Genomic DNA, 22,273 nt, shown 5'->3' with positions numbered 1-22,273 from the left:
TGTAACAACTAACAGGTCACCCCATTAAGTTGCAGAGAGCTTGGCATTACTTAAGGCATGAGATTTAATGTCATCATTCCAGCAGAAAAAGCTGCATATTTTTACATGTATATTCCCACAGCCATATAGGGGTAGAGACACTGGGACCAATTTCTTTGCCTCTGGGAACCACCGAAGGCATATGGATTTCCAGTATGGTTCAATAACATACGATTCAATAACCTATCTTTCCCCTTAGTAAGCAGCAGGAAATATCCATCAGTAAGGTTCAATAACATACGATTCAATAACCTATCTTTCCCCTTAGTAAGCAGCAGGAAATATCCATCAGTAAGGTTCAATAACATACGATTCAATAACCTATCTTTCCCCTTAGTAAGCAGCAGGAAATATCCATCAGTATGGTTCAATAACATACGATTCAATAACCTATCTTTCCCCTTAGTCAGCAATTTAGCAGAAAATATCCATCAGTATGTCTTCTCTTGATAACTTTATTTAAATAAAAACCCTGTTTCACCAACAGTAAAAAAGTTGTGGCCGAACAGTTTAATCCACAGTGTCTCAAATAGTATCGTTAAAACCACAAAAGATCCCTCATGTCAAAAATGATTATGAATCTGAACCCTTTAAAGCTATAAAATTGAATTTCTGTTTTATTTCAGGATCAGTTGTCCACTATGGCCAGAACAATGAAAGCTACAACGACAAAAAGTAACATGAAAGATAAACTACGCTATGCAAACCAGTTCTTACAGAAACTGAAAAATATCTCTCAGGAGGTTTGTTCTCTTTAGATTATATTATAATTGTGAGAAAAAAAATGATTGCTGATAGGAAGGAATATATAGGAAAAGCTGTGTTGAGAAAGGGTATTAGAGAATTAGATTAAGTATTTGGTATATGAATGACTAGTGGTTGCAAAAGACTTGGTTGCATATTGAAGTCCAGTCTCATGGATTCTAACCAGTTACCATATATTTGATGTACCGCATTTTTTGCCCTAGATTTTTTTATTACTTTTAAAAGCATTTAGGAATTTGAAAGTAGTCAAAAAGGTGTTTGCAAAATAAAAGAAGCAGAATATACCAAAGGAAGAATTAAATCTCTTACAATGAAGAGGGAAATTTTGTTTTCTTTAGACTTTGGGTGATGTTGTTATGGTCTCTCTTCTTTTTTTTGCCATTACAATTAAAAAAATAAAAAAATAGCAATACAATTTAATGTAAATAATTTATAAATTAGATATCAATAAATGGATAGCTAAGAATAAGTTAACCACGACTGGTTTATTAGAAAGATTAAGTGTAAAAAATTAATAATATACATATATAAATAAAAAAAGACATGGTATGTGACAATGAGACAACTCTTTATTCAAGTCCTAATTTGTAGAAATAAACCATTATAGGTCAAAATACAGTCTTCAACCAACGGTTTAAAAATGAGAAACAAGAAACATTTATGAACCACGTCAACAAATGACAACCCCTGAACATCAGGTTTCTGACTTAGCACAATTACAAACAAATACAGCGTGTTTAAAGGTTTTGATAGGTACCAATCCTCACCCTTACCTGAAATAATATTGTAACATCACAACATAGAAAGACACACTATAAAATATCAATTGAAAAGGCTTAACTCTCAATAGACATATTAACACTATATACATGTATAAGGCATCCAAATGACAAATTTTGATATTTATTTCAGCCCCAACATGCCCTCCCTGATGTATTTATATTTATTTCAGCCCCAACATGCCCTCCCTGATGTATTTATATGGATGATCAGTGGACACAAAAGATTGGCCTACCAGCGATTACATGCAAAGGATCTTATCTACTCCATTGTTGATGAAGAGAGAGGAAAAGACTGTTCTAAAGTTCAGACATTATTTTTAAAGGTATGGCAGAATTTGGCCTACACATTACACACTTGCTTTGAGAAAAGATGTATATAGACAAATTGTAATGTCCAAATTAAATTTCATACATACAGACAGTAATGGCTTTATACAAGCTTTCCAGATTGAAATGAAATAAAGATGTATGTCAAGATTCAATGTTGGTTGCTTAACGTCCAGTGGCAAATAGTTCATGCATGTTAATCATTCTATAAATCACAACACTCTGGCTTGCTCCACCAGTAAACCATGAAATATCCCAAAAGCGGTGCTTAAAATTGGCATTAAAAACATATCAAATCAAATCTAAATCACAAACATATGATGAATTCACGAAACGTCTGCAATCATCACTTAAATTCCTTCATGGACAAAGAACATAAAGAATTAATAAAAAAATCAAATGACGTTTAACAAAAAAGTTGTTGTGAGAGTACAAAAAAGTGAAATAAATGTGGGAACTGGCAGCAAACTTGATAATTGTTACGTCTGTAAAAACATTCTTGAACAACAATGGAATATTTGTCTACTTATTAAACAGTAGTGTAAGCAAGAGCCATCAAACCAAACTTGTACAACAAGAGGTATAAACATCATTTGGTATACAATTGTACCACTTTCTACTAAACATTCTGTTGGTTCTTTCTATAGAGGTCAGTGAATTACCAACAAATCAACTGATTTTAATTTTTATATAAATTTTCAGTTACCAGGAAAGAAGGCTACCAGTGTAGCTGGTTGGGTAATACAGGCTAAAGTACAATTGTACTTATGGTTAGGACTGACCAAACATAAAAAGGACTTTCTCACTGGTCTTCCTGGTGGATATGATCAAAACTCACTTATGCAAATAGCTAACAAACCTCAAGGTGTCCCCCCACCATTTATACACTTTACAGGTAAGATATGAATAAACCTAATGGTGTCCCCTCACCATTTATACACTTTACAGGTAAGATATTAATAAACCTCATGGTGTACCCCCACCATTTATACACTTTCAGGGTTTCCCCTGGTTCAATTATTTTTTTCGCCACCTCTTTCGCCAAAACAATATATTTTTCGCCACTTTATTATTTTTTTCGCCAAGTAACACAAATATATTTTTCTTTTAAAATATTCCTTTTTTTTCCAGTCCCCCCTCAATAAGAAGAGGTTTTTACAACAAAACAAAAAATTTTATCACTTGGAATTGATCCCTTGTGTAATGTGTAGTCATTACATTGAACCGTTTGAATAGATTTCTTCATAAGGACAGTTTTCTTTTCTAAACCATCGTAAACGAGTAAAACTATGCATGAAACACGTGTGTCACTGAAACGACTGACGTACCCACTCAAATCAATTATCTATATCAAAGTTAAATGATAATGTTCAAAATCAGAGACCTTTCTTGCTTTTGAACCTTTTTCGGCATAACAACAGTTTTTTTTCTTGACTATAATTAAAAGAAGGATCATCGCGAGGAAGCGTCAAAATTTTGCTTCAAACACGTGCATCGCAAAGTTGTTATAATAAATCCCTTTTGTGACATGTGACGGACGCCATTTAACCATATCATTTTGTCATATAATACAATTAACACCTTTATTAATAAGTCCTTTGATGTCGATAGCTATAAATGCAATCAGCTGATTATTGATTTTCTGTCAAATCCCTTAACGAGTTCAAGGTGAATTCCGAGTATTGTCTGATCTGGTAAAGTTCGAGAAATCCGAAATAAGTAAATAAACAAGATGGCTGAAAATAAATCTTTATATATATTTCTTTCGCCAAATTCTTTCGCCAATGATGAATTTTAATCGCCACAATTATTATTTTTTCGCAAATTGCGAAAATGGCGACCGCCAGCGGAAACCCTGCACTTTACAGGTAAGATACTAACATACCTCATGGTGTCCCCCCACCATTTATACACTTTACAGGTAAGATATTAACAAACCTCATGGTGTCCCCCCACCATTTATACACTTTACAGGTAAGATATTAACAAACCTCATGGTGTCCCCCCACCATTTATACACTTTACAGGTAAGATATTAACAAACCTCATGGTGTCCCCTCACCATTTATACACTTTACAGGTAAGATATTAACAAACCTCATGGTGTCCCCCCACCATTTATACACTTTACAGGTAAGATATTAACAAACCTCATGGTGTCCCCCCACCATTTATACACTTTACAGGTAAGATATTAACAAACCTCATGGTGTCCCCCCACCATTTATACACTTTACAGGTAAGATATTAATAAACCTCATGGTGTCCCCCCACCATTTATACACTTTACAGGTAAGATATTAACAAACCTCATGGTGTCCCCCCACCATTTATACACTTTACAGGTAAGATATTAATAAACCTCATGGTGTCCCCCCACCATTTATACACTTTACAGGTAAGATATTAACAAACCTCATGGTGTCCCCTCACCATTTATACACTTTACAGGTAAGATATTAACAAACCTCATGGTGTCCCCCCACCATTTATACACTTTACAGGTAAGATATTAACAAACCTCATGGTGTCCCTCCACCATTTATACACTTTACAGGTAAGATATTAATAAACCTCATGGTGTCCCCCCACCATTTATACACTTTACAGGTAAGATATTAACAAACCTCATGGTGTCCCCCCACCATTTATACACTTTACAGGTAAGATATTAATAAACCTCATGGTGTCCCCCCACCATTTATACACTTTACAGGTAAGATATTCATTATTGTGTTCTTTATCATATTTAAATTTAGTGTCTGAATATATATATTCAACAAGATTTGAAGAAAGTTGTGTACTTTTTATGTGACTTCATCAGGCATGGTCGCCTTTTTTCGTGTCTTCTAAATAGGAAAATTCAGCAGAAACCAACAAAATTTTACGTCACAATTAAATTTGACCAATACTTATCTGAGAACAGATATTTCACTCATGAGAAGAAATATTTTTCTCATACCCATAAAAAAAAGTGAAAATATCACAATAATTGGAGAATAGACTTTAGGGATTGCTGCATTTTTATGAGATTGACAATCTTTTGCAATTTGTGTTTTTATATAGTAACAACCCTACATACCTGTTCATTGTCATCTGTAATCAAATTAAAATACCCGTAGGTATCAATGTGTTTCCCATTAGTCATATTCATACATACCAAACAGCATCTTTAAATGTCATTAGTAAAACCTAACCAACTCCAAGTGTTTAATTGCAGAGAGACAAACATTCCAAGTAAGAGCTCACATGTACCAGGCTAGAAGTCTAATTGGTTCTGATGCCTCAGGACTCTCCGATCCTTTTGCTAGAGTTGTGTTTAACAACCAGAGTGTAGCTACACAAGTGATTGAGGAGACACTCAGTCCAACCTGGGATGAAATGTTAATCATTAATGAGGTAGAGATGTATGGATTGATGCAGGAAATAGCCAAATATCCACCAACTATCATTATAGAACTCTTTGATCAAGATAAAGTGGTGAGTTTGTAGGGAAGGTTGAGGAATGTTTGTATTATACATGTATAGCTGACAGTGTGTACAGTGTATACTTCCTTCTTGTCAGTCTTTAACAGTTGAAAAAAACTACAAAGAGAAATCATGCTTTTGATGGTATATCATGCCCCAAAAGACACAAGCAAGGGCTGACCGTGCAAGGACTGTATAGTCAGTCAAGGTCATAAAAACTTCAATCATCATCACGGTATATCAGTAATCCATGTAAGCATGTTTTCAAATACAACAGGTTCATTATTCAACTATACATGTACAGTTATAAAATGCCTGATCTTACTTCATACTTACAATTGTTGTTGTAGGGAAAATCAGAATTTATTGGTCGAGCGGTGGCAAGACCAATTGTAAAGATGAGCTCTGAAAGTTATGATGGACCTAAATTCCCTCCACGATTAGAATGGTGGGATATCTATAGAGGCCCAGATAAAGCAGGAGAACTTTTAGCAGCTTTTGAAATTCTCCAGGTATTTTTGTTATTTATATATAGAAAACATTTATTCCTACAAAAAGATAGAGTTGGGTTTTTTTTTAACAGATTTGGGTAATACACAGATTTCACAGAATGGCATGAAACAATTCAAGTTTGTAATGTTAATTGAATTGGATGTGTTTAGAATTGAATTTTAGTTGAAATCACTGGAACAATCCAGATTTCCATAGTGTCTGTAGAAATCCCAAGTTGATGTTGTTCTTGTGCATTAGAAAGTAGTGAATGCTTGAATATTTCAATCTGGAGTGGTTTTGTTTAAACTGTTATCAAAACATGAAATTATTTAAAACCTAATTTTTCATCAATTTAAGAAATCAAATTGGAATTTTGGTTAAAATGTTGAAAATTATTATTCTATTGCATTTTACTCATTTATTAATCTAAAATGTTTATTTAAGGGGGTAGACCTTGGTTCAGGGAGATAACTCATTAAATCAGTTAAGCGTTTGTAAAAGTCAAGTTCATCAATGTTTTTTAAGCATTTACCTGAAACAGATTAAAAATAATCTATGTAACCTAGAAGCTTAGAATATGTTTTTGAAAATGGTTGACACAAACGTACTGATGATTTTAAGAGTTATTTCCCTTAACCTAGGTCTACCACCTTAAAGAAAGAATAAAACATATGTTTCTACATTTTTTGGAGTAACTTGACAGATAGTATTATTATAAATATGGGTTTCGCTTTGAACAAAAAAAATTATTCAAAAATGAAATATAAGGCAACTCTGAATCCATTTGTTTTCCTGTGAATGGTGCACTTTGAATGGTTCAGTTATCAATAATGCATGTAAAATAGTTTGATTTTCTGCTCACATCCAGAGTCATCACTATGTTACTTAGTATTGCATTGATGATTTAATTTAAAATAACAATGAAATCTTCATATTTATACCTTAAAATTTAAATACATTAGTTATTTAATACCCTAATTGTGCATAGTCAAAAGGCTTTCTCCTTTTCCTTTTCCAATACTAACACCCTTTCACTGAAGCCATCAGCTAAAATGCTGAACCAGTTGATCATGTGTAGGTGAATTCAAACTGCAATTTGGTTGAATGTTTTAGCTATTGGTATTGTGAACGGAAAAAGCCTTATGAAAATCTGCCATAAATAAATTTCAATAATTCACTGTAAGTTTCTTTGACTTTTTAATACAATTTAAAAGAAGCCTTTCGATTTTGCATTTTGTTTTAAAATTTCATTATGATGAATATCCTTTGAATGGCAAATTTTGAATTTATGTAAATAATCAACCAATCAATCAATTTATTTTTTCAATTTTTTGGAAATTTTAAATATTTTATTGAAAGTTTAATATCAAAGCATTTATTGAATATTGCTATAAGTATTTTTATCAAAGCCATTTTTTTAACATTGCTATAAGTATTGTGCATTGTTTCTGTCTTTAATGCCTATTTATCCTGATGTTGTATAGTTCCCATTTGACGAGAAAGAGTTGACGAGAGCCTGTCATACACCACTCTACGCCAGAAAAGTAGTATCGCTGGTATAATTTCAAATGCTTTTTATGTTGTTGATTTTAGAATTTCCTTTCTCAAGTTATTTGTTACTAGTCTTTTTAAAATCCTTAATCTTTTTCATAGACTTATTATGATGATTTTTTTGTAATAATGAAGTGTCATTTTTGGATTATACAACAGTTTGACCCCAAATAAACTACAGGATCATACATCAATATGACAAAAAAAAGTTCATGACCTAATGGTTTGGTTTGAATAGGTTTCACTGTAATTATAGTTTGAATAAGGACTGTTTTAACATTTTATTGTCCAAAACTGTAAAGAGTGGGACTAGAACAATTATGTATTTTTAACATCTAAACACCAACGGTATTTTAGTATTATTTAAGTTTGTGTAGACATTTTGTACACCTGAGAAAAATATAGACTGTAAACACTGGTATTTTGCTCACCTGGAGAAAGGACTGTATGAGCTTTCATCAACAGTGTTTTAAATGATTTTTTCCTTCCAACTTTGTTCGTTGAAACCTATATGATTTGATTGTTCTTATTTATGATATTGAAATATAATTGGAAAATTAAATTTGCACAATTTTTCTTCACATTGTCTTACATTTAGATTTGTCAATGTTAAAAATTTAAATATAGTAATTATAATGTTAGTTAATTGTTTATTTATCAAAAGATTGATTTAACTCTACACACAAAATTATTCAAGGTATTTTTTTTTTGGATCTTCTATTGATCTATTCAAAACTCAGATGAATTTAATCATCAGAAAAATCTTTACAGGGGCTATCATGCCTCCTCCTTTATATGAATAATACCTTTGATGAGTTTATAATAATAAAAATCTGAGAACAGTGACCATTTTTTTGGGAGAGTGACTTGTGAAATATCTCATATGCATTTTTTGTCGAGCCTGCAACTTTTGTTGCAGAAAGCTTGACAAAGAGATAGTGATCCGGCGGGGGCGTCGGTGGTGGGGGCGGCGTTAGCATACTTCTGAAAAGCTTTATATTTTAGAAGGTGGAAGACCTAAATGCTTCATACTTTGTATATAGATGCCTCATGTTACGAAGTTTCTGTCAGTCGCATGCCTCATTTTCATGGTTCAGTGACCACTTGAAAAAAAGTTAAGATTTTTTTTAATGTTACTTTCTCTCTTATTATAAGTAATAGGATAACTATATTTGGTATGTGCGTACCTTGCAAGGTCCTCATGCTGGTCAGACAGTTTTCACTTGACCTTGACCTCATTTCATGGATCAGTGAACAAGGTTAAGTTTTGGTGGTCAAGTCTATATCTCAGATACTTTAAGCAATAGGTCTAGTATATTCAATGTATGGATGGACTGTAAGGTGTACATGTCCATCTGGCAGGTGTCATCTGACATTGACCTCATTTTCATGGTTCAGTGGTTATAGTTAAATTTTTGTGTTTTGGTCTGTTTTTCTCATACTTTAGGCAATAGGTCTACTATATTTGTTGTATGGAATGATTGTAAGGTGTACATGTCTAGCGGAAATATGTCATCTGACCTTGACCTCATTTTCATGGTTCAGTGGTCAAAGTTAAGTTTTTGAATTTTGGTCTTTTTATCTAATACTATATGCCATAGGTGAACTATATTTGGTGTATGGAAATATTTTATGATCTATATGTCAGTCGTGCAGATTTTATTCAACCTTGACCTCATTTTCACAGTTCATTGCTCAGTGTTAAGTTTTTGTGTTTTGGTGTAATTTTCTTAAACTATAAGCAATAGGTCAACTATATTTGTTGTATGGAAGAATTGTTAGCTGTACATGTCTGCCTGGCATGGTTCATATGACCTTGACCTAAATTTCATGGTTCATTGATCAATGCTTAGTTATATTGGTTAAAGTTAAGTTTATGTGACAGTTGTAATAAAGCTTTATATTTAGGACTATCAATGATAAGTAAAGAAGACGAGACATTTCAGTGTGTGCACTCTGTGTTAACAAATAGGCCATTTTAGATTGAAAAGAATTACAATGATGTTTATTGGGGTTTTTTTTTTTTGTTTTTTTTTTATTTTTGACTGAATGTCAAACTTAATTTCTCCATTGTGTTTTCTTTTTTTTTGTATGTGTTTTTTCAGGTCACTGTTATGGATAGAAATGCATGCCACAAAAATTCGTCTTGAACACTTTATTTCCAAAAGTTAAAAAACACTTTATTTATGTTTAACATTTTGATTCTTAAATTTTCAAAGAATATTAGAAAATAAATATTTCTTTGTATAAAGAAATTTTTGAATCATAGAAGCAAGGATATAATTTGAATATAGCAAAAATAATCATCTTTAGGATTGGAAGATATTTATCAAGAAAGGTTGTTTCATCACAGAATGTTATACTTATGATATATGATTTACCAATAGATAAAAATATGAATAGATTATTAATGAATTGTGTGTGTTTACAGTTATCTGCCTTTGGTGATATGAAAGGTGGTGAAGATTTGCCTCCCTTAGAAATGCCAGAACAAGGAGAGAAAGATCGTGGGCCTGTTATGCCTGTACCTAAAGGCATACGACCAATACTTAGTAAACACAGAATTGAGGTAAATAAGTTATGCTATTGAGGATAGATCAAAAGTCTTAGAAAATTTAATTGAAATTATAAAGTGTTTTAGCAATTATTTCGGTGTGATGTTTGATTTTAAAAGTACTTGCAAACTATTCTGGCATTAATATTTTCAGACAAAGTGATATTGAGGAATACTTTAAGTGCCAAATGACCCTGAGAGAATGATTTAAAAACTTTATTTATATGTTTCATTGGGTTACTGTCTTGTATATGTATACCCTAACATTCTGGCCCCTTAGACAACCATAAAGAACATTCAGTCATATTATATTTTTTATATTACAAAAACAATACAGAAATAAAAAAATGGTAGATCTGATGAAATATAGAAATAAATATATAATAATATCCAACATTTTAATTCAGGTTTTATTCTGGGGAGTTCGAGATCTCAAGAGAGTCCAGTTATCAACAGTGGATAGACCAAGAATAGACATTGAATGTGCTGGGTCAATTAAACAGTCTTCTGTTATACAGCATACCAAGAAAAATCCAAATTTCAGTGTATTGGTCAAATCATTTGATGTGGTAAGTCTGATTTGTATGGGCAGAGAACCAGAAATGTCTTCATAAGTACTCTAAATACTAAGGATGGCAACGAGTACTCGAGTACTCGGCTACTTGTTCGGAAGACCGAGTACTCGAGTACAGTTTTAGTACTCAGATACTCGTTTGCCTGTTATAATCTTGAGATATGTTCTCTTCACATTACCACTCACTTTAGTTCCGTTGAAATATCACATTCGTTATACTAAATAAAACCAAATAAGAGCATAAATATGTTTATCATGAGGCTTATATTTGTTATAGTAGTACCAGCAAACTTCTTTTCTTCCATGGGCATGGTTTCATGTGCACTACTTGTAACAAAAAAAATTGGAAAGTCAAACAGTCTTTTGTCTGAAATTGTTGACCATATCAGATTTCTAAACAAGAATAAAATCAGAGTGACTGATTGGAGACATTTTTAAAGGTGTTTGTACACAGATCAATACTTTCATGGATTAATAATTAACTCATCACAAGCCGTAAAACTTATCTTTGTTTGTAATCGAGAATTCTATGCAAACGTGATTGGTATGCAATTTACATTTAAATTAATTTAATTGCACAGTATTTGAAATTTAACTATAATTGTTTAATTTACAATTAAAAGATAGGCGAAATTACGAGAGTGACATTCAAAGTCGAAAATAAACTGACAACGTCGTGGGTAAAAAAAAAAGAAAATCAGACAAAAAATGTTGCCAAATAAAACCAAACAACACAGAACATGTAAAACTCAGCAGCACAAAAAAGCACAAGTAATTTGAAGTCCAATATTCTTGTCGACAAATTATAAATGGACAAGTCGTATCATAAAAATGACCAACTCCTCAGAAACAGACAGTGCATATATTGTCTACTGTGTCGGACATTATATTCAAATATTTTTGATTTATTAAAATTTGGTTCATGAACGTGTACACAAAGAATGATTGGTATTATGATAGGTTATTTGTAGAAACAGCGGTCGGTAATTCATTGTTGAATTGACACAAACAAAAAACAGAGGAGCAAGCTATGTTTGTAGTACGTTTGACTTATGTTTATGAAAGGTAATAACAAAAACACTGCATGCCATCTTAAATCTATACTTTTCAATAGACGTTTAAGATTCATCCGAGTACTCGCGAGTACTCGAGTATCTTGACCGAGTATCCGAGTATTAAATTTCAGATCTTTTGACATCCCTACTAAATACACATGAGCTAAGCTACCATGGAAAATCTACAAGAAAAGAAAAAGTAGAAAATAAACATAAGCTATATCAGAATAGTTAAAAAGTCTTTTATCTCATCTGATCATGTTTGTGGAATTAATAAGAATGAGAGTGAAGCTTTTATTTTGTACTTAATCTATAAATTTTATTTCAGGAATTGCCAGAAAATGAAAATTACTGTCCTCCAATTACAATAAGGTGTATAGACTGCCGTAACTTTGGCCGATATGTGTTGGTTGGTACACATGTAATTAACTCTATACACAAGTTCATGTATATTCCTACTACAAAGAAAGCAAAGGCAGCTCTACAAAAGTTATTCCCAGGTGAGTAGAGATAGACGAAGACGTCATAGATATAGAGTTTATATAGTAAAGATTATGTCTGCCATATAAATATATATGACATTATTTTCTTGGTTAGTGACTGACTTAAGTCAACACTCACTTCATTGGATCATACCAATCTCCTTATCTTAATATGGGTATCTTTGTTTCTCTTGATCTATCTCCATCGACTTTGCTTATGCAAATGTAAATGCAAACTTGTATTTCAGAGCCCTATTCTATTTGTACAATTGTTTGTTTACAATATGTGAGGTAATTACTTATGATCTGTTCTTTTAAAGTTGCAGTGTAAATGAACTAGATTTAATAAGATTGATCTGGACAGAATAATCTCCCTTGTGTAAACACAAACTGGTCTTTTAACTTCATTTCAAATAAAGATCAATTAAATTTTGTATGAGTGTTAATTGGATCTAAATCTTCAGTTTAATAGACTTTCAACATACTATTCTGTCTTGTCAGAGGGACCCATTTCAGAATGTTCACTCTTCTTTCTATTTGGTAGACAAAAATTACATTGGTTAAAATTTACTCTTTTGTTTATTTACAGGAAAAGACCCTGATGCTCCAAAAATAATTGGACCTCAAGTTTCAGTAAAGGTTGATGATGTAGCCATCACTATGCCAGATGAAAGATTACCTCTCATCAACAAAAACAGACCACTTGCAATTGATGCGGTAAACAAATTCCTCAGCATTAATTTTTTATACAACCACTGGTCGTACATTGGTATCACGTTGGCCTTGTCGTTGTCGTCTAACTTTAGTAAAAGTAAATAGAAATCTATGAAATTTAAACACAAGGTTTATGACCATAAAGGGAAGGTTGGGATTGATTTTGGGTGTTTTGGTTTTAATAGTTTAGGAATAAGGGACCAAAAAGGGCCCTTATAAGCATTTTTCTTGGTTTTCGCACAACAACTTTAGTATAAGGCCAAATAAAAAAGTATGTGTGGTTCCAGTTACATCTAAAAAAAAGTTAGGGTAGGTAGGTAGAGATTTTTTTTTATTTTATGTTTTTTTTTTACATTGAGTCTATGGGAGCAACATTCTGACTTTAACAGTGCTTAATGAAAAATGACAATAAAATCTTTAGGGTAGGCTATTTTTAAGCAGAAAAAGTAGGGACGATAGGATTACTGGAACCACACATATATTTTTATTTGGCCTAAGTGAACAGAAATCTATGAAATTTTAACATAAGGTCTATGACCACAAAAGGAAGGTTGGGATTGATTTTGGGAGTTTAAGTCCCAACAGTTTAGGAATTAGGGGCCAAAAACAGGTCCCAAATAAGCATTTTTCTTGGTTTTTGCACAATAATTTTAGTATAAGTTAATAAAAATCTATGAAATTTAAATACAAGGTTTATGACCACAAAAGGAAGGTTTGAATTAATTTTGGGAGTTTTGGTCCCAATGAATTAGGGGCCAAAAGGGTCCAAAATTAAACTTTGTTTGATTTCATCAAAAAATGAATTATTGGGGTTCTTTGATATGCCAAATCTAACTGTGTATTCAGATTCTTAATTTTTGGTCCTGTTTTCAAATTGGTCTACATTAAGGTCCAAAGGGTCCAAAATTAAACTTAGCTTGATTTTAACAAAAATTGAATTCTTGGGGTTCTTTGATCTGCTGAATCTAAACATGTACTTAGATTTTTGATTATGGGCCCAGTTTTCAAGTTGGTCTAAATCGGGGTCCAAAATTCTTATATTAAGTATTGTGCAATAGCAAAAAATTTTCAATTGCACAGTATTCAGCAATAGCAAGAAATCTTCAATTGCACAGTATTGTGCAATAGCAAGAAATTTTAGATTGCACAGTATTGCACAATAGCAAGAAATCTTCAATTGCACAGTATTGTGAAATAGCAAGAAATTTTAGATTGCACAGTATTGTGCAATAGCAAGAAATCTTCAATTGCACATAATTGCGCAATAGCAAGAAATATCTAATTGCACAATATTGTGCAATAGCAAGAAATTTTCAATTGCGCAGTTTTGCGCAATAGCAAGAAATATTCAATTGCACTGTATTGTCCGGTTTTCAAATTGGTCTACATTAAGGTCCAAAGGGTCAAAAATTAAACTTTGTTTGATTTCAACAAAAATTGAATATATGGGGTTTTCCAATATGCTGAATCTAACCATGTATTTAGATTTTTAATATTTGGGCCCGGTTATCAAATTGGTCCACATTGAGGTCTAAAGGGTCTAAAATTGAACATTATTTGATTTCATCAAAAATTGAATTCTTGGGGTTCTTTGATATGCTCAATCTAACCATGTATTTAGATTTTTGATATTGGACCATAATAGGTATAGGTATATGTCCAATTTAAAATTTTAAAGTTTTTAAGTTTATTCTGTGTCAGAAACCTATGTTGTGTCAACTATTTAATCACAATCCAAATTCAGAGCTGTATAAAGCTTAAATGTTGTGTCCATACTTGCCCCAACTGTTCAGGGTTCGACCTCTGCGGTCGTATAAAGCTAAGCACCTGTGGAGCACCTGGTTTTCACTGTAATGAATTTTCAAAAATAAAATCAAAGATAAAATTGTTTACCTACTTGTGTAGAGTTTATTCTTAATGTCTTAAGTTTTTCTTTAAAAATAATTGACTTTTATGTCTCATTCATAACTTTGTTTTAGACACTTTATGTTGAACTAAAAATGTTAACATCAATAAATACAGAATTGAAATGCAATATTATGGAATGTTTAAAGTTTACAATTTTCTTTTGAATCTGCATGTTAGTCATGTTTGGGGATTCAGTACATTAGAATCCATTGGATAATTTTATTCTCCAATATCTGATGTAAAATATATTCTGAAATCATTTATCAGATTTATAATTACTTACAGGCGGACCAAAAGAAACAAAAAACAGCAGAAAATAAACGAAAGAAGAAATCGTTGCCTGAGGATGAGGATGACCTTGACGTTGATAATTTAGATTGGTGGAGTAAATACTTTGCTTCTGTTGATACCTTGATACAGGTATGTTTTTATCTGTTTCAGCTTATACTGATAATGACCTTGACTATGGGATTTGACCTTTAATAATTTAGAACTAAAATTAAATGTAAAAAGACGATTATACATTTAGCATTAATTTATAAAACAAAATTGTCAGAAGGAAATATTTTTTATAGCTATTGTGAAAGGATACAGAAATATAATAGATCTAGAAAAACATTGTTTGATTTATAGTTACAGTACACCGTATTGTCCCTGTTAGCACATTATAGTTATCTCCCCTGGCTGTAGTTTGCTTTGTGTAGTATTATCTCCAAACCTTGGATGGCTATTGTTCAGTATGCATTAGTTCCAGATATTAAAAAAAAATTCAAATGAAGCATGGACATTCTTTTCCAAAATTAATGAAAAATAGTTTGTAAAAGAAATTTCCCTGAAATCTTATCAGGGTTAAATGAAAAAAAAGACTAAATTGTGAAGTCACTGAAATTCTGCATCACATCTGTTTGCATATTTTGTCAATTTATGTCACCAGAAGTAAGGTTTCAGATCTTTGAAAACATTTTCTTAATTTGTATCCTTGATTCGCTGTTGTATTCAGACATAAAGTTTTCTTCATTCATGGTTTGGAGATGAGTATTGTCAGGTCCCTATGTTCTGTTTAATGAACAGGGAACCAAGTGATCCTTGTTTACAGACAGCTTTAGTGTGTTCTGTTGCTGACCCCCTATCACATAAACAATCATTGAGTATAATCATTAACATAACAGCATGTCAGGATACATTGTAGCTAGAGCTTTGTTACCTCCCTTTATGTTAATTCACAGGATCCCAATTCGACACCTGACGAGGTAAATTATCATTGCACCATGGTATCTCACATTCTTTCTCTTATCATTGAGTCCAGTTACTCTAAAAGTAATCAATAGGTACTTAGTCCCAATGGACCAAAAGGCCACTGTGGGCTATTGCCTTCACACAAAGCATCTTGCATATGTCACTTCATTCAATCTTTAGCTTTAAAAAAAATTATGGCCACCTTTGTAACCGCTTGACCAATTGAAATCAAGATTTATCACTTTTATTCATAACTTTTATATAGAAGTCTGATGTTCCCACAAATAAGTCCACATTGCCACCTTAACAAACATGATTAAAGCATAAATCAACCAACATTTGAATTAAAAAAATCAGAAAATTGTTTTGAAAGATTAATAGCTTCTAAATGTTGCAATAAAGATCTATCTTTTTTAAGAATAATATTTGATGCCTACAAACTGTCATCAAAACGTGATTTAAAAAATAGAAAGATCAAATTTGAACAAAAAAATCCATGTGAACAGAAAGATCTTGATAAGGGCTAATGGTATGATACTATGAATTTATTTATTTTCTTCTGTGGATTTCAGAAAGATTGTGTTTTTGTTGATACTTGATTTGTTTTTTACAAAGTTTGCATTCACACCTTTGTACCGTTTTGACCACTTATTTTTGCACCTCATAAATGATAATGAATAAAAAGAATCCAAATGATGTTAGGTCTTTATGAAACACAATTGATGAATACAAATTCAAATAAAGTAGCTATTTAGGGGCCAGCTGAAGGACGCCTCCGGGTGCTTGAATTTCTCGCTACATTGAAGACCTGTTGGTGACCCTCTGCTGTTGTTTTTTATTTGGGCGGGTTGTTGTCTCTTTGACACATTCCCCATTTCCATTCTCAATTTTATAACTTTAAAAATATGACCAAATTATTTCTAAAGTAAAAATGTGATAAAAAAAACACTAGAAAGTTGATGAAAAGATAAATTGCCATAGGAAATATTAAATGTTTATGTCGATTGCTTTCAAGAATGCCTAATTCCTATTCTAGAAAATTTGACAAAAATAAAAGTTTAAAACTTCCTTTTTAAGGCCAAAAGGACCATAAGCACACCTCCCTATTAAGATTTTTATAGCACTCTGTATTTATAAATATTTTTTTAATATTGAAAATGAAGATGCATATGCATGGACTTTTGTTTTGTTTTACAATGATTAGAACTGGACTCATTGAGGACTAATGGAACAGTCTTTTTTTTCAGCCTGAAGCTTTTCATGTACACAAATTTTATTTTCCTAGCATTGTTTATGTTGTAAATCTGTGTAAAATCAGGTAAACAAATCCTTATTTGCATGAGAAAGTTGCATCCATTGTATGGACCATTTATTTGGACCTGCTTTCTTCCAATTGTTAATTTGAAAGTTCTCTCAAAAATAAAATCCACCAATCTATTAACCTTTACAAAATACAAATTTTTATTCTTGCCTTTCTTATTCGCTGATGTGTATTGACATTTGTTCCTTAAATTTTATTCAATATATACATTATAAAATTATTTATTTATGGTACATTTGTACCATTGATTCAATTATTCAGTTTATATTTGAAACAAATAAAGTTTAGTTTTAACATGGTTTAAACCTTAAAACTTTAATATGAACAATGATCTAAAACTTAAGATATTTCAGAACCAGTATTATTTTAGTAGTGTGTCCCTGTCACCCTCAAATCTATCTTGAAATATCTTTTCTTTTGGTATTGCTTCAATATGACTGGTTTATGTGACTGATCGCTTTCTTTTGTCCTTTTTTACAACTTACTATTTTTAGCATGCAATGTTTTACTTCAAATAAAAGAGAAAATAAATGGAATTAACTTAAATCTTACCTAAAACTTTCCTTTCATGACCAAAATATTTCAATTAAACAAATATACTAAATTATTTTTCAGAAATCTTGTATCAGTGGCCCTCAACACAATATATATTATAGGCTCAACTGGCCCAAAAAAGGCTCTTTAAAAACTATTGTGCCAATTGGAACCAAACATGGTCACATTCATCTTTGTTGTTTAAAAAATGTGTTCCATTATCCTGCCTGCAAAATAACATGGCCAACATAGCTATAAAATAAAAAGATAATATGGTTCAAATGCAATTGTTGCCTATTATCTTGTAGATAAAATCTGACTTTGACAGAAATGTTCAAAAATGATCTGTAAGATTAATACTCTGAGCTACATGGGCAGAATTGTTAGTCAATTCATAATAGGAGTTATTGCCCTTTATTAATTTTACATCATTTTGTTATGTGCTGCTTTTTATCTTGAAAACTGTTATAGATAGAAACTAAAAAAATTTATAAATTATCACAGATAAGACAAGATCTACAATTAGGTCGGCATCGATAAATTTGTCAGTTGTCTTTTTATAGAAGTTATTGCCCATAAATGACGATATTTACCCTTTTTGTGTTTGGTTAAAAACTATAGCAGATAGAAGGAAAAATTATCAGCAAAACAAGATCGAAGAAAAAGAGATTTTTGCCATAAACTGTATGCTAGTCTACAATGTTCGAGATTTTCTATTGTTGAAGATGCACATGGACCTATATATGAGAGACACATTCTCTCTGAGATAAAAATTATTCGTTAAGAGCATCTACCTCCTAGTTTCTCCAGCTTGATTTAATATTATATTTTAATTCAAAGATTCATTTGGTCATGGAAGTAATATATATAGAATAACCATACATTGTCTCCAAATATCAATGTTATTTGTACAAGGCTTTAGAAACAGGTAGAAAGCGAGGCTATGCCGAGCATTTTTACCTGTTTCGAGCCGAGTACAAATAACATTGATATTTCGAGACAATGTATGGTTATTCTTTATATACTGCAACTCTTATAACTGTTCTAAACGAAGCATTTAGGGTAAAAAACATCATTTCTTGATTTTCAACGGAAGACGTAAAATTTCCGCGAACCTGTATGTTTTATTGACGTCATAAATAAAACTCTACGGAAACATATTGTCAACGTCATAAACAAGGTGATATACGGTCAGTGACTGTATATCACATATGAATATACGGTCAATGCAATTTGACTGCTCAAATAGCACAGCTGCAGTATATAATATACTTCCTTGATTGGACAAAACAGGTTTGTTGGTCACTGACTAGTAGAGTTGAACAGATATTCTGCTAAGTTCATATACAATTGATATTGTTGACATTTAATAAATGAAGCAACCAATTGTTTTATTTATTGCTTATCTTAAAAAACTTACATTAATACTTTTTTCTTATGTGTGAGCTACATATAATAATACTATGGCATACTTTGAGCATCCACTGCACATGCTTTACAGTAGATATATTTGTAGGTAAAAAAGAATAATTTAACATAACATATGACTTTTGCTGTAATACTTTTGCTCAACAGAGTATAAGGACAAATGTAATCACTAGTCACCATTGTACGTTGTGTACTCATAAAAGTTAGTCCTACTCAAAACACCATTATTATTACCTTCTCTTTTATTAAGTATTTTATTACCTTTGGAAAAAAATAATTGAATAGTGTTTATAATAAAAATATTGTTACATGACCCACATATTATGATTCACTTGCTTTAGCACTATGATAATAAATGACCTTCAATGAGGTAACTTGGTAGCTTCAAACACAAGTAAGTCCCCTTGACCTACATTTCATGTTCCTATGATTCTTATTTGTCTAATGCCATATGACATTCAACCATACAACATGTAGGTATTTGTATATATCAATAAGTAAGAGACAATTTTGAATAAATTCTTTATCAAATGTACTCATTATCAAATAACTTTCCACTGTTAAATAAAGTGGAACTATGAAACCTATAATTGAGAATTAAAAAAAAAAGATTTTAGTAACAGGAAGTGAATAAGGCGATATTATACCTTGATCAATGGGAATGTATGTAGCTAGGCTTTGAAAAGATTTTGAACTGAAAAATATGTATACTATGATTGGTTTCAGCTAGCCATAAAATCCTTAAATTGAAGTTACAAAACCATCTGAAATACATACATCGGTAATTTTTTTACAAGAACTGAATTTAAGACATACATATTATTACAGGAACATGATAAAAACAAAAGGAATGATATCATCGACCCAGTTGACCTTGACAATCAGACAGACATTCCAATGAACAATAATCAGGGAACAACTCCATATGGATCTATACCTAATGGGGACAGTAAAAATGAAGGTTTGTATCCATCTGAGGTCAAGGTTAAGTAAATTGGGATCAACTTCATAATGGTGACAGTAAAAATGAAGGTTTGTATCCGTCTGAGGTCAAGGTTATGTAAACAGTAAACACCTCCATATTGCTCTATACCTAATGGTGACAGTAAAAATGAAGGTTTGTATCCGTCTGAGGTTCAGGTTAGGTAAACAGGAAACACCTCCATATGGCTCTATACCTAATGGTGACAGTAGAAATGAAGGTTTGTATCCATCTGAGGTCAAGGTTATGTAAACAGTAAACACCTCCATATGGCTCTATACCTAATGGTGACAGTAAAAATGAAGGTTTGTATCCTTCTGAGGTCAAGGTTAAGAAAATAGGGATTAACTTCATAATGATAACAGTAAAATTGAAGGTTTGTATCCATCTGAGGTCAAGGTTATGTAAACAGGAAACACCTCCATAATGCTCTATACCTAATGGTGACAGTAAAAATGAAGGTTTGTATCCATCTGATGTCAAGGTTATGTAAACAGTAAACCCCTCCATATAGCTCTATACCTAATGGTGACAGTAAAAATGAAGGTTGGTATCCATCTGAGGTCAAGGTTATGTAAACAGGAAACACCTCCATATGGCTCTATACCTAATGGTGACAGTAAAAATGAAGGTTTGTATCCATCTGAGGTCAAGGTTATGTAAACAGGAAACACCTCCATATGGCTCTATACCTAATGGTGACAGTAAAAATGAAGGTTTGTATCCATCTGAGGTCAAGGTTATGTAAACAGGAAACACCTCCATATGGCTCTATACCTAATGGTGACAGTAAAAAATAAGATGTGTATCCATCTAAGACCAAGGAGATGTACAGTTGATTAATTTCAAAAACTTTTTGTCAAAAAATCATACCAATTCACCAACCTTAGATATTGCAATATTTTTAATTTTTAATCTTACTTCCACTCTTAATCTGAAGGCTCTATTCATGATCTTTTTAGATGATCCAGATTATAACCCAAAAGAAGCAAAGAAGATGGAAGCCACCTTAAAAAAGATGGAGAAGCAAGATGAGAAGAGAACATTAAAAGGCACAGCAAAAGCAGTCACTCTTGCCTCAAAAATGTCTCCTAAAGCTCAACGCAAAAAAGATAAAGCCAAAAACACAACATCTCAGTTAAAGGTATTTTTCAGCGTCTTTTCGTACTAGTGTAGTTCCTTTATTAAACATGTCCCTTTACATTATCTTCCTATTGACCAGAACAAAACTACATTATCTTCCTTTTGACCAGAACAAAACTATCTGTGCCTGAATGTTAGTGTGCTTTTTCACTTCTACTTATAAGATTCACTTTGAGTGTCAATGTTGTAAATTTATATTGTTAACTTTTACTTGAATGATAAGTCTTTTAAAAGTCATAGTTTTTATCATGACCATTGGCGACAGAATGAATTATCTGACCAGATTACAAAGTTTTTTGATATTTTTTTCAGAACTTGTGGACACTGATATACTTGTCATATGTTGATGTTATTTGTATGACTGTTGTGTCAAGCCTTATATTGTATGCACTTAATAGAGGAAACATTTCTTTGCATATACACATTTTCGTTGAAGATTTATTTTAAAAGTGCATTTATGTTTGTGTGGATTCATTAATATTCGTTGAATGCCAATTTTCTAGGATTTCGTTGGTGTATGGAACCATGAATTTATATTTTCATTGAATTACAAATTTCATAAGAAGTATACATCCATTGCCAAAACAATGAAATTAAATATCCACAAAAATGCAAGTTTTCCTCAATTAATGAAAATTAGTACCAACGAAAATAAATGAATCGACAGTATTTGTTATAAATTGCCATTTTTGGTCAAATCAAATGTACGTATCAACAGCCGTACTCAAAATGATATTTATTTCATTAACATCAACGGACCAGTATACACTTTATCGTAAAAATAATTTTGTATAAGGTTTTTGTAAAAATTAAATATAAATAAGAAGACATAAATTCCTGAAACGAAAAAAGTTTGAAGGTCTAGATTTAAGCAAGCATGTAAGAAAACCCAGTAATACTGATATCTGACAAACCTAT

The 22,273-nt window shown here is 31.8% G+C and overlaps 1 protein-coding gene across 14 annotated transcripts in view; it reads left to right on the top strand.

Annotated features, from left to right (window-relative positions):
• Window positions 1–22,273, top strand: part of LOC139502288 (otoferlin-like) — a 135,544-nt gene that overhangs the window by 70,428 nt on the left and 42,843 nt on the right. For 6 of the 14 annotated variants that reach the window (XM_071291800.1, XM_071291792.1, XM_071291734.1 and 3 more), the window contains 14 exons: window positions 666–782; window positions 1,757–1,909; window positions 2,616–2,808; window positions 5,134–5,393; window positions 5,732–5,893; window positions 7,358–7,429; window positions 9,856–9,993; window positions 10,386–10,547; window positions 11,936–12,107; window positions 12,679–12,806; window positions 14,997–15,131; window positions 15,938–15,961; window positions 20,059–20,191; window positions 21,175–21,356. In XM_071291800.1, coding sequence (XP_071147901.1) covers window positions 666–782; window positions 1,757–1,909; window positions 2,616–2,808; window positions 5,134–5,393; window positions 5,732–5,893; window positions 7,358–7,429; window positions 9,856–9,993; window positions 10,386–10,547; window positions 11,936–12,107; window positions 12,679–12,806; window positions 14,997–15,131; window positions 15,938–15,961; window positions 20,059–20,191; window positions 21,175–21,356 — 2,031 coding nt within the window. The remainder of the gene's footprint in view (window positions 1–665; window positions 783–1,756; window positions 1,910–2,615; window positions 2,809–5,133; window positions 5,394–5,731; window positions 5,894–7,357; window positions 7,430–9,855; window positions 9,994–10,385; window positions 10,548–11,935; window positions 12,108–12,678; window positions 12,807–14,996; window positions 15,132–15,937; window positions 15,962–20,058; window positions 20,192–21,174; window positions 21,357–22,273) is intronic. The other 8 variants (XM_071291809.1, XM_071291785.1, XM_071291816.1 and 5 more) reach the window with 3 other exon arrangements.

This window comes from Mytilus edulis, chromosome 1 (assembly GCF_963676685.1).
Source record: "Mytilus edulis chromosome 1, xbMytEdul2.2, whole genome shotgun sequence".
In the NCBI taxonomy this organism is placed as follows: Eukaryota; Metazoa; Mollusca; class Bivalvia; order Mytilida; family Mytilidae; genus Mytilus; species Mytilus edulis.
The sequence above is the reverse complement of the archived record's forward strand: the minus strand, read 5'-3'. Positions and strand labels throughout refer to the sequence as shown.